The 21,127-nt window shown below is 55.5% G+C and overlaps 4 protein-coding genes across 9 annotated transcripts in view; 1 reads left to right on the top strand and 3 right to left on the bottom strand.

Moving 5' to 3' along the window:
* Window positions 1-179: 179 nt before the first annotated feature.
* SMDT1 (single-pass membrane protein with aspartate rich tail 1) lies at window positions 180-3,621 on the bottom strand. Its single transcript, XM_027592442.2, has 3 exons — window positions 3,343-3,621; window positions 1,849-1,989; window positions 180-413 (listed from the first exon to the last, which is right to left on the bottom strand). The coding sequence occupies exons 1-2, from the start codon at window positions 3,526-3,528 to the stop codon at window positions 1,852-1,854; spliced, it is 324 nt and encodes a 107-aa protein (XP_027448243.1). The 5' UTR covers window positions 3,529-3,621; the 3' UTR covers window positions 180-413; window positions 1,849-1,851.
* PHETA2 (PH domain containing endocytic trafficking adaptor 2) lies at window positions 180-8,884 on the bottom strand. Of its 3 annotated transcripts, none has more exons than XM_027592437.2 (5): window positions 8,726-8,884; window positions 7,262-7,334; window positions 3,392-6,438; window positions 1,849-1,989; window positions 180-413 (listed from the first exon to the last, which is right to left on the bottom strand). In XM_027592437.2, the coding sequence occupies exon 3, from the start codon at window positions 6,431-6,433 to the stop codon at window positions 5,651-5,653; it is 783 nt and encodes a 260-aa protein (XP_027448238.1). In that variant the 5' UTR covers window positions 6,434-6,438; window positions 7,262-7,334; window positions 8,726-8,884; the 3' UTR covers window positions 180-413; window positions 1,849-1,989; window positions 3,392-5,650. The 3 variants fall into 3 exon arrangements, with proteins under 3 accessions (XP_027448238.1, XP_027448236.1, XP_027448237.1); XM_027592435.2 differs by having other exon boundaries at window positions 7,262-7,343; XM_027592436.2 differs by lacking the exon at window positions 8,726-8,884 and adding an exon at window positions 8,529-8,651 and having other exon boundaries at window positions 7,262-7,343.
* Window positions 8,885-11,067: 2,183 nt separating this feature from the next.
* On the top strand, window positions 11,068-19,166 carry NAGA (alpha-N-acetylgalactosaminidase). Of its 3 annotated transcripts, XM_027594600.1 has the most exons (10): window positions 11,081-11,151; window positions 11,578-11,669; window positions 12,473-12,608; window positions 13,022-13,193; window positions 13,903-14,080; window positions 14,434-14,528; window positions 15,191-15,352; window positions 16,643-16,840; window positions 17,915-18,058; window positions 18,531-19,166. In XM_027594600.1, the coding sequence occupies exons 2-10, from the start codon at window positions 11,654-11,656 to the stop codon at window positions 18,663-18,665; spliced, it is 1,236 nt and encodes a 411-aa protein (XP_027450401.1). In that variant the 5' UTR covers window positions 11,081-11,151; window positions 11,578-11,653; the 3' UTR covers window positions 18,666-19,166. The 3 variants fall into 3 exon arrangements, with proteins under 3 accessions (XP_027450402.1, XP_027450403.1, XP_027450401.1); XM_027594601.2 differs by lacking the exon at window positions 18,531-19,166 and having other exon boundaries at window positions 11,068-11,151; window positions 17,710-18,051; XM_027594602.1 differs by lacking the exon at window positions 15,191-15,352 and having other exon boundaries at window positions 11,078-11,151.
* Window positions 13,596-21,127, bottom strand: part of WBP2NL (WBP2 N-terminal like) — a 64,242-nt gene continuing 56,710 nt past the window's right edge. The window contains exons 8-9 of one of the 2 annotated variants that reach the window (XM_027594611.2): window positions 15,426-16,400; window positions 13,596-13,654 (exon numbers count right to left, since the gene is read on the bottom strand). The gene's annotated coding sequence lies outside the window, so the exon portion shown is untranslated. Of the gene's footprint in view, window positions 13,655-15,359; window positions 16,401-21,127 lie in introns of those variants that run through there. The other variant, XM_027594610.2, reaches the window with a different exon arrangement.

Genomic DNA, 21,127 nt, shown 5'->3' on the forward strand with positions numbered 1-21,127 from the left:
GTCCCAGGTGCCTGTAACTGCCTTTGTGCATCCGGGGCGGGGGGGCGGCCTGGAAATCTTGGGCTGTAAGTCAAAGGCCTGTTCCATTCAGCTGCTTGAGAAAGGACTACAGCGACAAGAAACTGCAGCTGGGGTCACTCCTATTGAGACACTTCAGCCACCACGCAGTCATACAGAGCTGATGTTTATCATGTTTATTCATAAGCTGATTGTGCTCAGTGGACGGCACATTTCTGGGAACCTCCCAGAGCCTGGGGATCTGGGCTATGGTCACAGATGGTGCAGGAGGCTTCACCGGTGTTGGGAGGCTGAGGGCTTTCCCTGGGCCCTTCTGATAGGGAAGCAGGAGAGGCTGTGAGCATCACCATCGTAATTAAGTTAGGGCTGTCTCCTTTCTGTACCTCCTCCGTGTCCTGTAAGAAAGGAAAGCAGCAGTGAACTGGGCTCAGAGCAGCCCTCTATCCACATACCAGAAAGAGCATTCCAGAGACGTTCTACCAAACAAGGCAGGAGCAAAGCAGTTTGTTTATTCATTCACACATTTAATGAACATTCATCGGAGACCAGGCACTGGGGGCCCAAAGGTATAAAAAGCATGTTGCCGGGGGGCGCTTCACTGGCTCAGTTGGTGGAACATGCGACTCTTGGTCTTGGGATTGTGATTTCAAGCCCCACGTTGGGTGTAGAGCTTACTTAAACACATGTTCCTTGCCAGCAAGAAACTCTTAGTAGAATTTGGGGGTGTGCCTGTGTGCTTAAGCATATAATACTGTCACAAGAGGTACTGGTCAGTCAGAGGGCACAGCAGTCACTTTCAAATGGAGAAATGAGGGAAGACTTCATCATAGTGGGAAATAGGGGCGCCTGGGTAGCTCAGATGGTTAAGCGCCTGCCTTCGGCTCAGGTCATGATCTCCAGGTCCTGGGATCAAGCCCCGCATAGGGCTCCCTGCTTGTGCTCTCAAATGAATTAAAAAAAAAAAAAAAAAGGAGTAGTGGGAAATTAGCCTTCCAATTGGAAGGAAGAGCCACTGCTTGGGAGTGGGTAAGCATGAGGGTAATTCAAGAGATGGTGAATACTGGGGATAGGTGTGCTGTTGGGAATATGGAAGAAGAGGCTGGAATAACAGGTGTGGCCAGGTCATGGCAAGCTTGAATGTCAGACTCCGGAGCCGGAACTGTCCTTAACCACAACAGAAAGGCAGCCAAGCAGCACGTATTAGAGCACCAGAAGCCAACACCAGAAAGCTGAATGGAATAGGCACAGAGTTTGGTGACCTTGCTGACCGTGGTGAAGACTTGCAGTTTCTAAATTTCAATGTGGAGAATGAAGCTGTTTGGGACGGGTGTGTAAGGCATTAAATTGTTAAGAAAACTTGTGGGTTGAGAGAACAAGGGTACATAAAAGACAAAAAGTCTGGTTAGGATCAACCCAGTTGGAAGAGATCCCATTGAATTTTTTTTTTTTTTTAAGATTTTACTTATTTATTTGAGAGAGAGAGCAAGAGCAGGGGGGAAGGGGCAGAGGGCGAGGAAGAAGCAGACTCCCTGTTGAGCAGGGAGCCCGACATGGGGCTCTGGGGCTCCATCTCGACCCTGAGATCCTGACCTGAGCTGAAGGCAGAGCCACCCAGGCGCCCCATCCCAGTGAATTTTTAAGTCAGTAAGATAGTTTTTCTCATCAACATAGAGCAAAGGCAAAATAAAAACAGCCAAGTGAGCCCATTTATTAAAGGTCTGCCCTTCTGTTTCAAGTGACCAGAAACTGCTACCAAGGCAAACTGCATCAGAGTTTAGATGCCCCACCCCTTCCTGTTCCTGGTCCACGTAGGAGAAAAGGAAGTCTTACCTGTTAGTCATCGTCGTCATCATCCTCTGGAACAAAAATGTCGTGCTCCTCAAGTAGAGCGGCAAAGTTCTTGCTAATGAGCGTCCCGACATAGAGAAAGGGGATCACAATGGAGAACACACGGAGAAGGCCAAAGGACATCTGCAGAGGGTCAGAGCGGTGGCTGTGAGCTCCAGAGCCAACTCTGGACCACAGAAGGCTTGGCCCCTCAGGAGCACTCCTGTGGACCCCAGGCCCGTAATACGCAACTACTTGATTTTGGAAACATTGAGAGCAAGAAGGAAGAAGAAGAGATAAGGTTATTTTATGGCGATCAATGTGGCTACCAGAAAGAAAAGTGTAATGCGTTCATTCTAGACATCTAAAAATTAGATGTGCAGCACGTACAGTGGAAGGATACTCCATACAGTTCGCTAACAGATTCCTCAGTGCCTGAGAAGTTTAATTTCACCACGTTAACTCTTAAAAACAACCATGTTTTGAAAAGTGAGCATGTCTTTATCATAAAAGACTAGCTGTGTAGAGGGACTGGGGGAGTTTCAGTAGAATTTCAATATATCCTCTCATATTTTCCTACGGAGTTTCAAAAAATTTTTTTTCCAGCTATGCCTTTTTATAAGGCAGCTCTTCCCCAATATGGACCCTGCTTCTTGCCACAAAACAATCCTGAACTCACTTGTCTGTGCGAGCTAGCATTGACCACACTAGCTTTAAGAGAATTTGTTTTTGTTTTGTTAACTCCCACACGGCCCTGGAGTCAAAGAGCAAACTTGTTTGGTGTAAGGGGCTGTTTCCATTTTACTTAGAAAAACCCAAGGGTACTCAGGACATGTGATAGCATTCAGTGGTGGAAAAAAATAGGACCTGGTTGGGGGTGAGGGTGTACCAGCCAGAAACCTGGATTCCAGACCCCAACTCGCTGCTAGCTTTGGAGCCTCACGGCTTCACTGCTTTGGCCCGACTTCATTTGTACAAACTGTGATCGTAATAATTCCCTGCCCACCTCTCAGGACTGCAAATAACGTGAATTAAGTACTAGGTCAAAACTCATTAAAAATACAAGGTCTGTCCCACGTACCCTTTATTTACGAAGCCCCTTCACAACTCATTATTCCATCCCATCAACTGTGAGGTAGACAAGAACGGAGTGGTTACGTGATCTGTCTACACTGGACGCATAAAGCCGAGTCTTGTGGCCCGGAGAACTAGGGCACCACGCTCCTCACGAAGAACTAGTGCGAAGTGCAGTCTTTCTCAGCTCTCACCCCCCATCCTCTGTCTCCGGGCGCCCAACTCAATACCGGGATCCGACCCATTTCCTCCCACCTGTCAAAATAAGCAGCGCATCACTGCTTAACTTTGTCCTTGATCCGTCTTCCGGTCTAAGGCGGTTGTACGATTGGCCTTTGCTCCTATCAGTCAGCGTCGACCCGCGCACACTCCCCATAATGATTGGCCGCAGCCCCTTCGCCCCGCCTCCAGGCAGACACTCACTTTCACCGGTTTGGGCAAAATGGCGCCGCTGCGAGTAACGATGACTGACCTCGACGGTACCAGGCTCCGGCCTGAGCCACCCGCTCCGGCGGAGACATCGCCACCTTTCCTCAAGCTCGGTCCGTTCCGGAAAGCCCCGAATCGGACGGATGCCAAAGCCAGCCGGCGAGCCGCTCCGAACGCCATCTCCCAGCTCCGCCCCTAGGCCGGCACCCGGACCCCACCACCCGACCCCTGTGACGCCCTCCGGAAGCGCACCGCCCCAACCCTCGCGAGGCCCAGCCCGCACACTTGCGCAGTGCGCCTAGTTCCTGTGCGAAGGAGGCGTTTGTCACTTGCCCGACGTGCTGACGTCACGAGGAGGGGGACGACGCCCCAGTACCCCCCTGCTTCTGGGCCTGGCGGGCGGGGTCGTCAGGCGGGCGGTCCCGGTGGAGCCTTCTTTCTTCCGCCATTGTTCCCTCACCGTGGAGCGCCCGGGCTGAGCAGAGCCGGTGATTGTTGAACAGAGAGGTCACTTTCATCGACCCTCAAACAGTTGTATTTTTCTTTTTTTATTTTCAAACCTATTAGTTGTACTACCTGGATGATTTTGTAATTTTTTTTTTTCATTTATGTGACAGAGAGAGACACAGCAAGAGAGGGAACACAAGCAGGGGGAGTGGCGGGGGGGAGGGGGAGGCAGGCCTCCCGCTGACCTGAGCCGGAGGCAGACGCTTCACGACTGAGCCACCCAGGCGCCCCATGATTTTGTAATTTTATTTCTTGCCAAGGTATGCGTTATGTATAGGCAAATGAAGGGGGAAGGGGGGGCTTTCGCAAAAATTGGTCAAGTGATTGTTCAAATAAACGAGGAACCAAAGTGAGAAATAAAGACTTAGTGTTTTAATCGTATAAAAAAACACCATTGTAACCGTAAAAAAACGATAACAAGAGCCTGTAGTATCTGTGTATAAAACAAGGCGCAGTGGGCTGTGGGCTCCTGCTTGGGGCTGGGAAACAAGCCCGCGGGAATGGGTTCCGGACCCTGGTGGCCTCTCGGCGTCCTGGACTCCGAGGCTGAGTCGGAGCTTCTTGACCTAGTGGGGCCCTGGGCAGGGTACCCAAGGTCCTAATAAGGGCCGGAGAGGCTAAGAAGGGGCAGACTGTGTGCGGGCAGAGGGGGGATGTCTGGACCAGGTTCTGCATCTTCCGTCCAGCCACTGTTGCCACACCCCCAGGGCTCAGGCTAGTCTGGCTGCTGGCTCTCTCCATCCAGCCACTTTGCCTCCCTAAACGATCAATAAAGAAAACACTTGGCACCACTGCTGCTGAGGGTAGCAATGAGAGGGTCTTGGCCGATAAGCACTGGCTGACGCGCAGGACGGTGAATGAGTTCCCAGGCCAGGGTCAGGATCAGGAACGGCTCGTTGGGAGTGGTACAGTTAGGAGAGAAGAGTTTATCACACGGTGCTGGGAATCCCGTGTCCAAGCTCCTAGAATGACCGGGACTGAGAACCAAAATAACGACCTGGCTTCCCCAAGGAGCCCCATTGCCTCCCCACTCCTTTTAGCTTCCCAAGTGGCAGCTCCAGGAGCTAGCTTCTAAGGACAGAATACAGGAAGGGTTTCTGCCACCAGCCCCTCCTGGGGCAATGACCAGCACCATCTATAGACAGGGCAGCGAGGGAGAGAAGCTGGAGGCCCCAACACTTTCTGAGCAGAATCAATCCCTCTTTGCTGGCTGAAGGACCTCTCCCTCCAAAGGGCCCCACCCAAACTGCAGAGTGGGGGTCCTATGCCCCACCACCCAGGAAGAGCTGGGCCCCAGAAACCCCCAGGACAAGAAATCTACTTTCTCTGACGATGTCAATCCCTCGAGCCAACACTTCAGCCAACTTCTGGTATTTAAGTGTACACAAGACTCCCAGTGTAGGAAGTTGTGGTTGTAGAGTCTGTGGTGTGTAGGTAAAAACGCACGGCAGTCTATGGCCACGTGATAGTCCCCACTTCCTGCCTCCCCTTCGTGTTCCCTGAGAGAGGGGCAGTCCAGCACAGCGGCAGGAGACTTGGGTCTGGCTCTACCGCTGCTAAGCAAGCCCCCTCTCCTCTCTGGGCCTCAGGAAATAAATGGGCTGGAAGGAATGATTCCTCAGTCCCCTCCAGGAACGGGGATGGATCTGGAACCTGGAGAAGTTCTAAAGAGCAGGAAGGAAAGAACCCTCTCAAAAAAAGCAACTTTAAACCGAATAAACATTAAATTCCTGAAAAAGCACTGGCCCCGGAGTCCTGACCAGCAGGATAAGGGCGGAACCCGAAAGGCTGAGGCTCAGGGCCCGTCCTGTTTCTCACGTTCTGGCTGGCTCCCCCAGACCCTCTGCAGCCACCTTTGCCTCAGCTCCATGATCTCCTGGCCGTACCAGTTGTGCAGGGTAGAGAAGTAGGAGGTCTCAGGGAACGAGGGGCTCTGCCTCCTGCCTAGGAAGTGGCTGGCAGGGCCCTGCCACTCGGCCAAGCCCTGCCCTGCTGGCCTGCTGCCCCTTTCTTCAACCAAGTCCATGGGGCTGCAATCCTTGGAGGGGGAGTGACCGTTTTCCAGGCCCAGAGACCGGTGGTCAGGAGCCTGGGGCTTACAGCAGCTGCCAGCGGCCTTCCAGGATGAGTGGCGATGCAAGGCCAGGCTGTGGCGGGCATCGCGCAGTTGGCTCTCCAACTCGCGCACCACCAGGCGCATGTAGCCAAAGCTCGCCCTGGACAGTGCCTTCACCCAGGCCTCCTGTGCCGCGGGCCCATCGGCCGCGAGCAGGTGTGGGCGCACACCAGGGGCGTCGAAGCGGATGGCGAAGGCGAACTCCTCAGACACGGGAGCCTCGGCCAGCTCCACTGTGCAGCCCTCCAGCACCACCAGGCTCAGCGGGGCCCGGCTCTCACGACTCTCAAAGGAGAAGAGCAGGTTGCCTTTGAGGACAAACCAGCACCTTCGGCCAGTGCCACTGGGGGTCGGTGGAGTCCCTGGCCCGCCCCAAGTGCGCAGAAAGCCCGTATGGTCGGCCGGGGAGTCGCTCAGTGCATAGTGGGCCACGCTCCTCTCGTTCAGCTTCATGGCTCCCATAAGAACTGTGAGGGGAGATGGGTGGCCACAGGTCAGAGAGGAAAGCAGCCCCTCTGCCCCTGTCGGGAAAAGAACGCTGGCTCTGGAGGAGACCTGGGCCCCTTCCCTGAGGCCTCTACTCACTTGCTGTGTGCCCCAAGGCTCTCAGTGTCCTCATCTGTGAAATGGGCTGGTGTCCCTGCCTTTCCTCTCAAAGGGTGAGGGGCATGCAAAAAACTGGACGGCAGAGGACTCACAGAGAAGGACAATGTGACTGCCCCAGACCAGAAGGAATGGAGGGGTTTGATACAGCTTTTTAACATCCAAAGAAAAAAAGCATCAGCTGAGCCGAAATGGACCCCGAACCCATAGAAATCGTTGTGCTTAAACCATCCCTTAATCCAGGGGACCCTTAGCTCCAACCCTGAGGCCAAACCTCCAAGGTTTCTGTGACCCTCCTGGGCCCCTGCCCGCCTCTCTCTCCCTCGTTAACGGCACAGTTATCCTTTATAGTTAAGAATGTGTAGCCTTTGGGGCCAGATGAAAGCAGGCTGGGGCAGGCCGGCCCCATTCCTCCACTGGGGGCCCTTAGACAGGGACCACTAAACAAACAAGAGTGTGGTACGAACACAGGGCACGGCTGGGTAGGACCAACCCCAACCACTGAACGTGGGTACCCCACGGATCATAAGTGGCACCTAATCCAACTGTCCTCCTGACTCATGAAAAACGGAGGCCCAGAGCAGCGAAGATGAACTGCCCAAGACTGCATGACCAGTGAGAAGCAGAGCTTGGTTTCCTGATTCCCTCACACCTTCTGGGGGCGAGTCTCGGCAGGGACCCACTTACCAGCAGAGTTCACAGCAAGAGGGCGAGGGCCTCCTGTCCAGCCACCTGGCTTAGCCCTTTGACTTTGTGGTTCCTAGGGCACCTGCAAAACAATTGTCAAACCCCATCACCGCATCTTAAAGGATGAGAACTCCTACACAGTTTTAGAGGCCCAGTTCAACCACCGCCTCCTCCAGGAAGCCTCCCCTGACCCCCTGATACTCTCCCTACCCACCCGCCCACCCAGACCAGGCACCTAAGAGCAATTGACAATCACTTTGCTGAGCTCAGTTCCCTATCCCCCAAAAGGCAAGGTCAGAGTTAAGTGCCCTCGGCTTCCTGCCTTTCCCTTTTAGCACATCCCACGGTTTATTTGTGGGCCCCTCATCTAATCTGCGAGGCCCGCCCTGATCGCTGGTGCTCCTCACCGCAAGCTGACCCAACCAGCAGCCCCTCACATCTGTTTTCCTTTCCTTCCCCCCCCCCCCCCCCCGCCCCACCGTGATGCCCTTTGTGTTTACAGCACTCTCCCCAGCCCCCCGAACGTCTAGGGCAGGACTCCTCTCGGGAGGGACTCAGCTTGGCTGCCGGTGTAACCTCCAATATCCAGCCCATCAGAAAGAGGACCTCAGAAAGTATTGAAATAACCAAGAATACAACAATGGACAAAGCAATCCGTCCCTCGTGGAGCCTACATTCCAGCGGGGAGACACACTGTGAGCAGACAAAGATAAATAATAAATGAATGGGAAAATTAAGTAAGAAGTAACGTAAGGACCGGTCAACGATAAAGCCTATGGAGAGAAACCCGCCGGGGCCCACGGGGGCGGGGCCATGCCAGCGGCTGGTCGCGGGAGGCGGGGGGTTGCTCACTGAGGTCCGCCCTGGCGTCGGCCTCACCCCTGTCTTCCCGGCACCCGCGCGCGGAGAGGGGCTCCGGGCCCGAAGGCGCAGTGCCCCCGCCAGGGTCGCGAGCCTGGGGGGCAGCCGCGGCCCCCACCCCTCCCAGGGGTGCGGGACCCGGACCGCACAGCCCGCGGGGGGCCGGTACACCGCGTGTCCCCACATTCTTTTTGTTAGAGGAGCTGGGCGGGCTGGGACGTGGGCCCCTGACCCGCCACCGCCGGAAAACAGCGGTCGCCTCCCTGGGAGCCCCCGGGCGCGCGCCGCAGAACGGCGGCTGCCGCCTCAGTCTCCGGGTCCGCGCAGTGGGGCTGCCCCGCCACGTCTCCGCGGGCCACGCCTTCCCGGGGCCGCCTCCTCCAGAGCCCGCCGGGCCCGCGCTCACCTCCGCGCCGCCGGGCGCGCCGACGCCCAGGAGGGCGGCCCGCGGGGTGGGCTGAGCCCGCGGCTCGGGGCGATCCCGGCTCCGGACCCCGGGCCTCCGCCAGGGCCGGAACGTGGCCGCGGGCGCCGGGAGACCCCTTCCGGGCGCCTCGAGTTACCACCCCCGCCCCTCCCCTCGTCTCCCCTCCCGCGGCTCACCGGGCGGTCCGCGAAGCCGCCCCTGGGTCCACGCGGGAGGGAAACTGAGGCCCGGGAGGCCCGGACAGAGCTGGTCAGCGGCGGGCGACCTCGAACCCAGGGCCCCACCGCGGGCCGTCCGCGGGCCTCGGGCCCAGCCCACCGCCGGGAGAACACGGAGTCCTTCTCTCCCCCTCTCCAGCCCCCTCATCCCGCCCAGCCCACTTTTCCCACAGAGCCAAGCCTGGGACGGCTTCGGCCCGGCGCCTCCTCTGGGCGGGCTCCTCTGCAGCCCGCGAGGCCCGGCCGAGCTTCCTGGCGACTCCAGCCGGCCCCTGAAATTCTCGCATCTCTTTCTGGGGGTTATCCATTTCTGCTTCCGCCACTCCCAGCGGCCTGCCACCCACCCGCGGCCCCCAGGCTCTGCCTGGAGTCGGTCTGTTTGGTAAGCTGTAAGTGAAGTTTGCAGGAGTGCTCAACCACACGCCGGAGGCTAGGGTTCCGACGGCCTCTGGAAGCGGTGAGGTCGGAATATCTGCCCACGAACTTGGCGGTTCCCAGCTCAGAGCTCTAGCCTTTTCAGTTTCCTGCGGCCTAGAGTGTTCTTCCTTCTTGCCCCAACCCCTCGGCTCCTTCACATCAACTAGGTCTCAGCTCAAACGTCCGGTCCCTGACCAGGCGAAGGAAAGTAGCCTACCTTCAAGTCTCTATCACGTCCCTGAGCTGTATCTTTCATTATAGCACTAGCCACTATAGACACTTCCCTATATTCATGCTTTTATTTCCTGTTATCTGTCTCTTCCACTAAATTTTATTCAGTTAATAATAGAAACCATAATAGATGTGTTAGAAGGGAATAAGTGGTATGGAAAATATAGGAGAGTCAGGGAGCTTGGGAACTGCTAGAGTAGGGAGGTTGCAATTTCAAACAGGATGGTCAGGGTCGGCCTCACTGAGAAGGTGGCCTTTGAGAAATACTGGAAGGAAATAAGGGAGGCAGCCATGCCAGAATCTCTAGGAAGAGCATTCCAGGCAGAGGGAAGAGCATTCCAGGCAGAGGGAAGAGACCTGTTGTGTGTTTGAGGAACTGTAAGGAGGACTGTGTGGCAGGGAGGCAGGGAGGAAGGCGAGGGCAGTGGGAGATGGGGTCAGAATATGTGGGCGGGGCTTTGTAAATCTGTGAGTCTCTAGGCTAGGATGAACAGCCATCACAGGGTCTGGAGTGAGGCGTGATCTGAGTTATGTTTTATTTTTTATTTATTTTTATTTATTTTTTTTTTTAGCGAGGGAGAGAGAAAGAGCCTTCCAGCAAGCAGGGGCGCGGTGGGGGGAGGGGGAGGCAGAGGGAGAAGGAGAGAGAGAATGTCAAGCAGGCTCCATGCTCAGCAGAAGCCCAACCCTGGGCTCTATCTCACGACCCTCTGAAATCAAGAATGGGAGGCTTAACCTGCTGAGCCACCGGGGTGCCCCAACCTGAGCTGTGTTTTAAAGGAGTATTCTGGCTGCTGTGGAGAGAACAAATGCAGGTGGAAGCCGATGGGTGACAAGGATGCTGCAACCAATAATCCAGGCAAGATGTGATGGTTGCTGGGAGCGTAACGAGAGGTGGGTTTTGAAGGTAGAGAGCAACAGGCTTTGCCAAAAGACTGGATGTGGGGAGTGAGGGAAACTGGTAGCAAAGAGGACTCCAAGGTTTTGGCTTGAGCACATGGAGAGTTGCCGTTACCTGAGAAATGGAAGGTCTTCGGTGTTCGGTTTGGGGCCAGTTATGTTTGAGATGCCCAGTGACCATCCAAGCGAAGGTGCCGAGAATAAAGTGTTTGGCGCCTACCTAGTAGTTGCTCAGTAAATATTTGATGAATGAAAGATAAGGAATATGCAGAGCGAGTGCTTGGGCCAGTACAACCGGTGGCTGGCCCAGAGTGTCAGGTAGGGGAGGAGAGTCTCCTGGGCTTTGCAAAAACAGAGCCCTACACCTGGTTTGCTCTCCCCCACCCATCTTTGTCGTAATGCCTATTCATCCTCGACTACCGTTTTTGAGTGGCTTATTTTGGGTCGTGCTTCATGGCATTTCCTCACTTCCTTTTAATAAAGCAGATATTCACGCCATACTATTTATTAAGCGTCTACATTGTGCCGGGCACTATGCTTGCCTTCAGGGACCCCGCAGAAGTGAAAGGACTAGCCTCTGCGGGAGCCGTGGTACCCAGGTGGGCTCAGAGCCGGAGCTCGAAGGGGGCGAGGCTTTGGGGGGTTCGGGGGAGGGCTTCTTGAGCCCACAGGGGGCGGGACGCGACGTTGCTAGGGGGATTCTGATAGGTTCCGCCGGGGAAGGCGTGCCGCCGTCAGGCTCCGCCCCCTCTGGAAGGCAGTGGGCAAATCGGGTTGCAGCCTCGGTCGGCTGCCTCAGAGGCGGCGGCGAGTGGCGTTCTCTGGGCGTCCGCAGGGTGAGTTCCGTGAGCGGGGCGCTCTGGGGGAGGGTCCCCGCTCTGGGGCTGCTGGGCTGCGGTCCTTGGGGGCCGGGGGGTGACCCAGAACCGGTGGGAGTCCGAAGCCTGGTCCCAACCCGACGCCTCGGTTCTTCCTCGGCGTCCCAGAGGCGATCGCTGCCTTTCTGGGGCCCCGGGCCGGCGGAGGACCGCCCGTGGGCGCTGGGGGCTCCCAGCACTACAGAGAGGGTGGAGTCTAACGTCTGAGACACCTTGTTTAGTATTTCTGAGGGATCCCCAGGCTCGGGGAAGTGATGGCTGGGGGCCGGGGGTGGTGGGCAACGAGGGCGACTTCGGGACGGAGTGGGGGACCCACGCCCAAGGCTGAGGGCGGCGGAGCCAGCGACGCAGTAGTGACCCCAGTGCTTTTCTAACGTTTCATAGCTTCCAAAGTCCAACGTATAAAGCTGGTAAAAACAGAGCAGATCTGGTCAGGCCCTGAGACGCCGAGTCCAGAGCAATGTTGCAGAAGACAGGTAGCTATGCGGGTGGGGGTGGTTGGGGAGGGTAGGTGAGGGTTGGGGGTAGGGGCTACCTGGAGGAAGTTCCAGCCCTCTGGTGTCTGGGCCTCCTTCCCTGATGTGGGTATGTGGGGAGACGGGTTCCTCTCATTCTTGGAGCTGGGCCAGAAAGGAGATCCTCCCCACCTGGGAATCAGTTTCCCTCCAAAGAGGCCACTTCCTTTCATGTTCTCTCTTCCTCAAAGTGCAGAGGTCCTATTTTATGTGTTATCCACACGGCAGAGAACAGCCCTGTTAAGTCAGTACAGTAACTTAATCTTATAGACAAGGAAACAGGCCCGAGGGGGCAAGGGTCCACCCAGGTGAGCTGGCTAGGTGCGGGTCCAAGCTGGCTGACCCCTTACGTCCTTCTGAGGCCTCTTGGGGAGGGTCTGTGGTGGAGAGCTCTGGATGGGAGACCTGGAGTCTGACTACCGTGTTCTGTCAAGTTCTGTGTAAACTGGGGGGAGCTGGTCAGGGTATAGAAAGGACACAACCTCAGGCGTGAGTTTTTACGAATTCCAGCACTGCTGTGGGGACAGCAAGTGGGGACTCAGGCCTCAAACACACTGCCCTGCCCCAGGCACCATGAGCCCCCTCACTGAGACGGCAGGAGCCAGCAGTGGCAGGAAGAGCTAGTTCTACCTTAAGCCCAGGAGTCTGGTTCCCCTAAGGTGAGGGCCAGCGGCCTCTGCAGAGCTGAACAGCATACGGATGGGGTAGCGTGAGGGCTGGGGCTATGGGAGCTGCTGACAGTCATCCTTCCAACCGCCCTGCAGTGGTCTTGCTGGCCCTGGTGGCCCAGGTCCTGATGCTAGAGAATGGGCTCCTGCGGAAGCCACCCATGGGCTGGCTGGCCTGGGAACGCTTTCGCTGCAACACCAACTGTGACGAGGACCCAAAGAACTGCATCAGGTGAGGAAGGCCCGCCACCTCCCAAGCCTTGCCCAAGACCCAGCAGAGTGGGGGCAGAGAGTGGAGGGTCAGCTAGAAAAGAAGGCAGGGTGAGACCACCCCATTCCAGAGAGAATGCAGCCAGAGGTGACTTTTGGGACATCCGAGACAGCCTGTGACCTGCTTGGGGCCTCTGTGGGATCTATCAGGCCTGTGGGGCAGGGGCATTATGGTGGACCCAGACCCTGAGGTCACTGAAAGATAACTGTGAAAGCTCAGTCCTGCAAGCCTGGGGGCCCAGCCACTCCTTTCATTCCACCATGATTATGGTTCTGACAGCCTGGATTCACACTCAGATTATCTGCGAAGTCTGAAAAGCTCTTAAGAAGGGGGTGGGGAGTGACTGAGCTGCCCCATCCCCTGCCTATCACCAGTGAGCGGCTCTTCATGGAGATGGCCGACCACCTGGCACAGGATGGATGGCGGGACCTAGGCTACACATACCTTAACATGGACGACTGCTGGATTGGTGGACGTGACGCTAAAGGCCGCCTGGTGCCCGACCCCAAGCGCTTCCCCAACGGCATTGCCTTCCTGGCTGACTATGTGAGCCCCACCCCAGCCCTGCCCTTTAGGTGGGGGTCCAGACCACACTCCCCCCCGCTCCCAGCCACCACTTCATTTGGGGTTCATTTCCACAATCCCTGCTTAAGAACTCACAGTCTGTTGGGGGAAACAGATAAATGAACAGCTCGTTTGGGCCCACTGTGGTGGGTAAGAGCCAGGAAAGGCATCTTATCCAGCCTGGGATTTCAGAAAGATTCACCAGAGGAGACAGTTCTTTTTTTTTTTTCTTTTTTTTTTTAAAGATTTTATTTATTTGGCAGACAGAGCCACAGCGAGAGAGGGAACACAAGCAGGGGGAGTGGGAGAGGGAGAAGCAGGCTTCCCGCGGAGCGGGGAGCCCGATGCGGGGCTCCATCCCAGGACCCTGGGACCATGACCTGAGCCGAAGGCAGACGCTTAACGACTGAGCCACCCAGGCGCCCGAGGAGACAGTTCTTGAGCTGATACAAGAGAAATGGTATTTGAGGCAGAGGGGATGGCAGAAGCAAGGCCTAGAAGCCAGAAACTGCCAATGGGAGGTGTGTGTTGGGAGTGAGAAGGACCATGGTTAGCAGAGGCCAGGCCGGCAAACTGAGACCCTTTCCTTTGGACAGTGGGGAGCCGTTGATAGTTTTATAATGGGGCCTCGTCAGATGTGCCTGTGAGGTAGCTCCCCGCCTGAGCCCATGGTGTCCTCAACCCTCCACAGGCTCACTCCCTGGGCCTGAAGCTGGGCATCTACGAGGACTTGGGCAACTTCACCTGTATGGGCTACCCAGGCACCACGCTAGACAAGGTGATTCAAGACGCTCAAACCTTTGCCGAGTGGAAGGTGGACATGCTGAAGTTGGATGGCTGCTTTTCGACCCCTGAGGAAAGGGCCAAGGGTGGGTCCTAGAGCTGGCTGGGGACCATCAGGTAGACAGGGAGGGGCGGCCATGGAAAGCTCACAGGTGCCCACCTGGCTGTACTTGAGCTCGTCTGTCCATATGGCCCCTAGGGGGTAGTATTTCCCAATTCCCTGCACCCAGAGGTTGGGGGGATTCTTGCCTCCCAGGCTTCCTACAGATGGGTTGGCACCGTGCCCCACCAAGGAAATGTGTGCAGCTCTGGGTACAGGGGGATGCACCTCCTCTTTTGAGTCTCAGTTTCCTCACATTTGGTGGGAAGTTTGGGCTGAGGCCTCAGATTTCCTCCTGAGCCTCCTCAGTCCTAAGATGTGGGGGTTGGGCTTCTCCAGGGTACCCCAAGATGGCAGCTGCCCTGAATGCCACAGGCCGCCCCATTGCCTTCTCCTGCAGTTGGCCAGCCTATGAAGGGGGCCTTCCCCCAAAGGTAAGCCATTCTGTGCACCTGCCTGGCAATGCGCCCCACACCCAAGCTTCCTCGCCTCCTGTGCAGACAGGGCTGCTCTCATCATAGTTGCCCATGTGCTGATTTGTGGGTCTAGGAGAGGGTTATAAGTGCCCTGGGGGGGGACCTCAGCCAGCCCTGGGTCTAGAGAATAGAGACACTTGTGAGGTGGGCTGCAAGGATGGGCGTCCAAGGCATAGGAACCACATGTCCTGGGCTGACACACATCACCCAGCAAGTGGGCAGAATCCTGGTTGTACTGAGTGGGCCAGGAGGTCCAGAGGCCGGTGAGGCCAGGCAGGTGGGGCTGAGCCTCCCCAGGGGCCCTTCAGCACCTAGGACACTAGAAAGGGTGGGATCAGACCAGAGGGAGAGTGCTGGCCGATGGTGGGACTCACTGAGAGAATACGGGGGGGGGGGGAGTGCGATGGGGAGGGTTGTGGGTACACCAGCCTGGGCCCATACCCTGGGCTTGGCCCCAGGTGGCATGAGAGGGCAGGGGAGGCCTTCCTCATCCTAATCTGGCTCAGGGCCTGTTCTCCCCGCCCTCCGTGTCTCCTGCTGAGGCTCCTCAGCCCCTGTGCCGGCTTCCAGGCGGCAGGGCGTGACTCTGGTGCCGGACTCTGCCTTCCGCCAACATCCAGGTGAACTACACTCTGCTGGCAGAAACCTGCAACCTCTGGCGCAACTATGATGACATCCAGGACTCCTGGAGTAGCGTGCTCTCCGTCCTGAACTGGTTTGTGGACAACCAGGACATCCTGCAGCCGGTGGCAGGCCCTGGGCACTGGAACGACCCAGACATGGTACCAGCATGGAGGGGGACGGCCACCACAGACCTGCTCCCCACCGCCCTGTGCTGTCTTCCCGGATGCTCACCGCCACGTTCTAGATCAGTGTCTCTCAAACGTGTCCTTGAACCAGCTGCATCAGACTCACCCTGGGAGCTTGTTTACCTATCTGATCCCAGGGCCCCACCCCCACCTTTTGGATCAGAATGTTCGAAGAGGGCCTCGCGATGCCCATTGTTAACCATCTTCCCAGGGAGTTCTGATGTTTCTTGAAACCTGAGAACTTGGTCTGTAGTGACTCTTGTGTGACATTAGTCCTCTGGAGGGGGAAGATCATGAAGAGTACACACACTCTTGCCATTCCCTCCCTAGACTGCCCTGCCCTGTGCCCTGGTACCCCCTGCAGAGCCTCTACAGGCAGAGTGGGCCCCTCGTCCCTACCTCACTCAGAGCCCTGGTGACTTAGATTTTTTTGCAATTTATCTTATGACTTTATAGCTGTCTCTTCTTTTACCCGACGAGCATTTACTACCAGTGATAACTATCGTAATTACATTATTGCACATGTTATTATTACATAGGCCAGATAGATGCCTGGAGAAACAAATTGGCCTGCTTTGGAGTTTTAGTTCCTGCTCTGCCACTTATCCTTGGGAAAGTGACTTAATTTTTTTCTGTGCTTCAGTTTTGTCAGTTGGAAAATGAGAATAGTAGCTACCTCATATAGGGTGGTTCTGAGTACTGAAATGGATGATCCTTTAAAATGCTCGGCACAGTTTGGCACACACACGGTGATTGTTCAATTGGTATCACTAAGTACGTAGCCATGTTGCATTAGCAATGATCGTTTGTGTCCAGTCTGTGGACTGGTTGCCTTGGGGTCAGGAAGTCCCCCTTGGTCCTGTCACCTGTGGCTAGGGCAGGTGGGTGGCTCGGGGCAGGAGCAGGGACTCTGTCCAGGTCTGGTTACCTACCGCTTCCACTCTGACTGTATTTTTTGATGTTGGTGTTCCAGTTTATAAACGCTTTCGGCAACGGGATCCCGTTGGATCATCTGAACAACCTGTGATGTGGCCAGAACATATTATCACCCCGTATTCCTGGTGCACTAAAAAGCTGAGGCTCACAGGGCGAATGCTTGCTAACCCCAAGGCTACGCCGCTGGGAAATGGTGTTCACAGACCCAGGCCCCACACCCTGTCCTCCTCTATCTCCTCTTGTCTTGGGTCCATGTTTAGGGTTGGGCCTCATGCCCACCTCCCTGGAGAGAATAGAGCTGAACGCTCCTCTCTTCTCTGCCCCCAGCTGCTCATAGGGAACTTTGGCCTCAGCTTTGAGCAAGCCCGGGCCCAGATGGCCCTCTGGACGGTGCTGGCAGCCCCCCTCTTCATGTCCACCGACCTGCGTACCATCTCTGCCCAGAACACGGACATTCTGCAGAATCCACTCATGATCAAAATCAACCAGGATCCCTTGGGCATCCAGGGACGCAGGATTCTCAAGGTACTGGGGTGTAGGGAGAGGGAAGGGGAGGCCGAGGGACTGGACTCCCCTGAGAACAAGGCTGCAAGCCTGGAGGTCACAGAGAGCTGGGCCTCCGAAATCTGCTCAGCCCTCCTTCCTGGTTGCATTCAGTCAAGGATTCTACTGGGAGCTGCTCCAGCCGTTCCCCCCTTTGCCAGAGCAGGCCAGAGCAGAACAGTTCATGGGATCTGGGGAAGAGAGGCATCACCCCACAAGTACACACGGGACAGTGGGGCCCCTTGGGTTGGAAGTTCAAGACTCCTGCACACATCTGTGATGTCTGGCAGAGAACTAGGGCTTCCCTCCAGAGCGTAGGGGTTGTTTGAGCCAAGGAATGCAACTACTACTAGTACTGGACTAGCATTAACTATTTATTGAGAACCTACTGTGCACTGGGCATTCTGGGTACCTTTTCTCAGAAGGTGAATCCTCCTTCCCTGTTTTACAAATGAGGAAACTGAGACTTGAGGAGTCTGAGTAACCCAAGGCCACACAATTGGTAAGTGGTACAGTAGAACTTAACTCCCAACGGCAGAGCCTCAGAGCTTGCACAGATCCTCACCTCTCTAGTTAAAAGAAATCCACACAACTTAGAGAAGGCACATACAGAATTGGTGATGCCCAGAGGAAGTAACTAATCCCCACCGGAGGGGCTTATGGTGGGACCAGGCCCAAGGACCTTCTGGAAGGTGGGGCTTCACCCTCCTGGCTGCTCAGGGCAGAGTTCATTGCTCTTACTGGACAGTGCCCTCCACTCCAGCGCCAGCAGCTGCCCACGTCTATCCCTCCCCTTATCCTATGAGCTCTCTGAGACAGGACCTCATACAGCATTTGTCTCTGTGTTCCAGCATGGGGTCTGGCACACAGGAAGTGTCAGGGAGCATCTGCTGAGTCAGGCAAGAATAAGTTGGGGTGCTGGAGCGCTGGGGTATCCCCTCAAACTTCTGCATGACATGGAAGTGCGGGCTGGGGAGACCCAGAGCTCAAAGGAGGGCTAGGGTGGGGATTTCAGGGCCTGCCTGAGCAGGGAGGCCAGCCACCTTCTGTGCCCAGGAGAAATCCCACATTGAAGTGTACATGCGGCCCCTGGCCAACGAAGCCAGCGCCTTAGTCTTCTTCAGCCGCCGGACAGATATGCCTTATCGCTACCACACCTCCCTCGCCCAGCTGAACTTTAACAACTCCAGCATGTATGAGGTGAGTACCCTGCTACCTGCGGGGCTGCGCGTTGCCCTGGGAGGGGGTTGCTGGAGGCGGTGCTCACTCATACGTGGCCTCCCCTACGCCTTGGACCCTGGGTCCTCTGGCGGGAGCCCAAGGGGCAGCTGCAGGCATGCAGGGCTCTGCACTGGTGTTTTCAAGCTCTGCAAACAGAACTACTCTGTATACTTAAGGCCTGTGCTCTGAGGCTGCATGCGTCCCCTTATTGGTCAGTCCTTGCCAGCACGTTCCTCAGGCTGTCCGTGGGCTGGGGCTTTCGCCACTGCATGTTTGGGCCACTGCTGGCTTTGCCAATGGAGAAGTGACGGGAGGTGCAGGGCTCTCACTTCTGTGGGGCACCCCAGAGGCCCACCACAGACAGGCCAAAGTCCAGGCTTTCCAGCCCTCAGAAGGGGGCTCTGTGCTGCTATTCTTATAGCAGTTTTGCTGATGTCTCCTCCCACTGCAGGCCCAGAACGTCTACACGGGTGATGTCATCAGTGGCCTCCACTCTAAAACCAACTTCACAGTGATCATCAACCCCTCAGGGGTGGTGATGTGGTACCTGTATCCCATCAGGAAGCTGGGGACACCCCAGCACTGAGGAGCTGAGACATGTGACAGGCTGTGGCGGCGTTGCTGAGCCCAGACTATGGAGCCTCCACATGCCGAGGCCAGCAGGCGGGGTTCTCTGTTACCCAGGCCCACTCGGTGACTTGGCCCCATCAGACCCAACGTGCAATCTCAGGGCCAGGTTCCATGCCCTGCCCAAGTGTGAACCTTCTTGGAAACTTGTCTTGGGGCAATTTCCCATGGCATTCCTGGCTTCTACCTTGTCTGCGCGGCCCCACAGATGTTACTGAACAACTCAGCCAGCCTCCCGAGCCCCCACAAGCAGGAGGACTGATGCCCTCTGACCTTTTTGTTCACTCTGAAATCAGGATTTGGAATTTTTCTTATGATTAGGAGTGGAGATCTGACCTCCTGTCGGGAACTCCCATGAATTGTGTGATTGGTTTTCCTGCCTGGATAAGGCCTTGCAGGCTGACACCACCTAGGTAACCTTGGTTCCGTCAGGTTACCAATAAAGCTGTTCTTTAATCGAGTAGTTGCAATATGGACCTGGGGCCACGGGCACCTTCAGTGAGGGACTCTGGGTGGCAGTACACAGGGTGCTGGTTTCAAATCTCACCTCACATGGAAGGTGTGTGGCATCTTCTGGCTCCTCATTTTCCAAAGTGACCAGCAGATTGTACTTCCTAGACATGCCAGACTTGCCTCTCGCCAGGGAGCCATCCTGCTCTGCCCAACACAGTGGTGGCGATGACACAGCGAAGCCGAGTAGCGATGTTCCCAGGCCCTTTGTCTTGTGCACCCCTTCCCCACCCCATTCAGACTCACTCCTCAGCCCTCCTGCCACAAGAAGACCCTGATCTGCTAAAGATTTTGCGTTATTCCCTTGGGCACCTGTCAGCTCATGTCCCCCTTTCCGACAGGGCTTCATTCGGTGGTGCCTCGGAGTGGGGTGCCAGTGAGGGGGTCAGCTAGCTTCCTCCCACAGGGCCACGACAGCTGGCCCTCTGCCTGGCAGTGCCCCCAGCCCCTCCCTCGGCCTCTCTTTTCCTAACCTGGCTTCGGAGGAGGTTCAGATCCCCCAGCTGTGTCCAAAGACAAGTCGAGGGGCTCTTTGTGTCTTAAAATATGTTTCCTGCTCCTCCTTGGGAAAGGAAAAGAATGGCAGGTTCTTGACTACCTTCCTTTGGTTCCTGTTTCCCAAGCCCTATTCGTTTCGCTAAGGCCACCGGGCACCTGTGGTCCCTGGTGGCTCTTGTCCCCACTTGGAAAGCTGACAGCATATCAGGCAGTAGGGTTCCCTTGGGCTTTGAATGTGGGAGCACCCAGTGCCCCAGGCCTTCACTATCCTGCCCTGTGGGAATTCTTCTGGGTAGATCTCCCATGCTCCCTCCCTCAGGGTTTGAGTTCCTTTATAGGAATATGGTATAAAGGTCTTACAAGTGCATATTTTACAGTGTCATTTGAGATTACTGGGGCTTCACTGACTGAGTCTGGGGTCATCAGGGAGTGCTCCCTTTTCCCAGCTGATGTCTTAAGACTGTGGGTCACTTAGAAGGTCAGAAACCTACCTCCTCCCTTGGAGGCCTCTGCCCTTGGAGGCCTGTCACCCCATGCATAGCTCCAGCTTTGGATCTCGACCACAGTCCTGTTCAAGCCAGATGGAATGGCCTCAGGTGGGGTACACTTCTTTGGCCAGTCCTAGGAAAGAAGTCTTTCCCACCACCCTGGGATATGGCAGGGATGGTGGCTGAGACCATGGACTTGGGAGTCAGGGTTAGGCAGCAGCCCGGACTTGACCTTTATTTGCCTTCCAGACCGAGACATGGTTACGTGTCTTCACTTGTGGTATAACTCGTCCTTTTACCCTGGGGGTGCCAGATTGATTCTGTCTCTTTAGCCTTCATGCTCTCGATATCACACCCTGCCTATCTTCCAGGCGTTGTTTTACTCCCTTCTACCCAAGGCCAGTTAGGAGCTCAATTATTTTTTCCCAGTTCAAGGCATCCTTGTTTGGATCCAAGGGTACACCTCATCTTTTAAGAAACATTTTATTATAGAAATTTTCAAACACAAAAATAAAATGGTGAACCTCCATGTACCCATTACCCAGTTGCAACAACCATCAACATGTACCGATATTTCATAGCTGTTTTCCCACATACTTTTTGTGAGCTGGAGTATTTGAGAGCAAATCAAAGAAAACTGTAAATACCACTATGTAGCTCTAACAGGTCTTTAAAAATATATGAGACCTTAATACAATTTTCCTGGCCATCAAAATAAAGTTTTTAATAATCTAATAACCATTCTGTGTTCAGTTTTTGCCAACTGTCTCAAAAATATCTTTCTATAGTTTGACTCAAAATGCAAGCAAGGAGTCAAGAAAAGTGGTACAGTAATAACGACCAAATGTTCGTTCCCTCCATAAAAGCAATGAAAAGCTTGCCACATATTATCAGAACGAACTTTCACAGAACTCTGGAAATTAAT

The sequence above is a fragment of the Zalophus californianus genome, chromosome 9, assembly GCF_009762305.2.
Source record: "Zalophus californianus isolate mZalCal1 chromosome 9, mZalCal1.pri.v2, whole genome shotgun sequence".
NCBI lineage: Eukaryota > Metazoa > Chordata > Mammalia > Carnivora > Otariidae > Zalophus > Zalophus californianus.

Bases quoted from the DNA above. Each gene is read 5' to 3' on its own strand.
- PHETA2 (XM_027592437.2), bottom strand. From the start codon at position 6,433: ATGGGAGCCATGAAGCTGAACGAGAGGAGCGTGGCCCACTATGCACTG.
- SMDT1 (XM_027592442.2), bottom strand. From the start codon at position 3,528: ATGGCGTTCGGAGCGGCTCGCCGGCTGGCTTTGGCATCCGTCCGATTC. The intron at 1,990-3,342 runs GTGAGTGTCTGC...GACCCTCTGCAG, and splicing joins TTTTGCCCAAACCGGTGAAA to ATGTCCTTTGGCCTTCTCCG.
- NAGA (XM_027594600.1), top strand. The intron at 14,081-14,433 runs GTGGGTCCTAGA...GGGCTTCTCCAG, and splicing joins CCCTGAGGAAAGGGCCAAGG to GGTACCCCAAGATGGCAGCT. The intron at 18,059-18,530 runs GTGAGTACCCTG...CTCCCACTGCAG, and splicing joins ACAACTCCAGCATGTATGAG to GCCCAGAACGTCTACACGGG.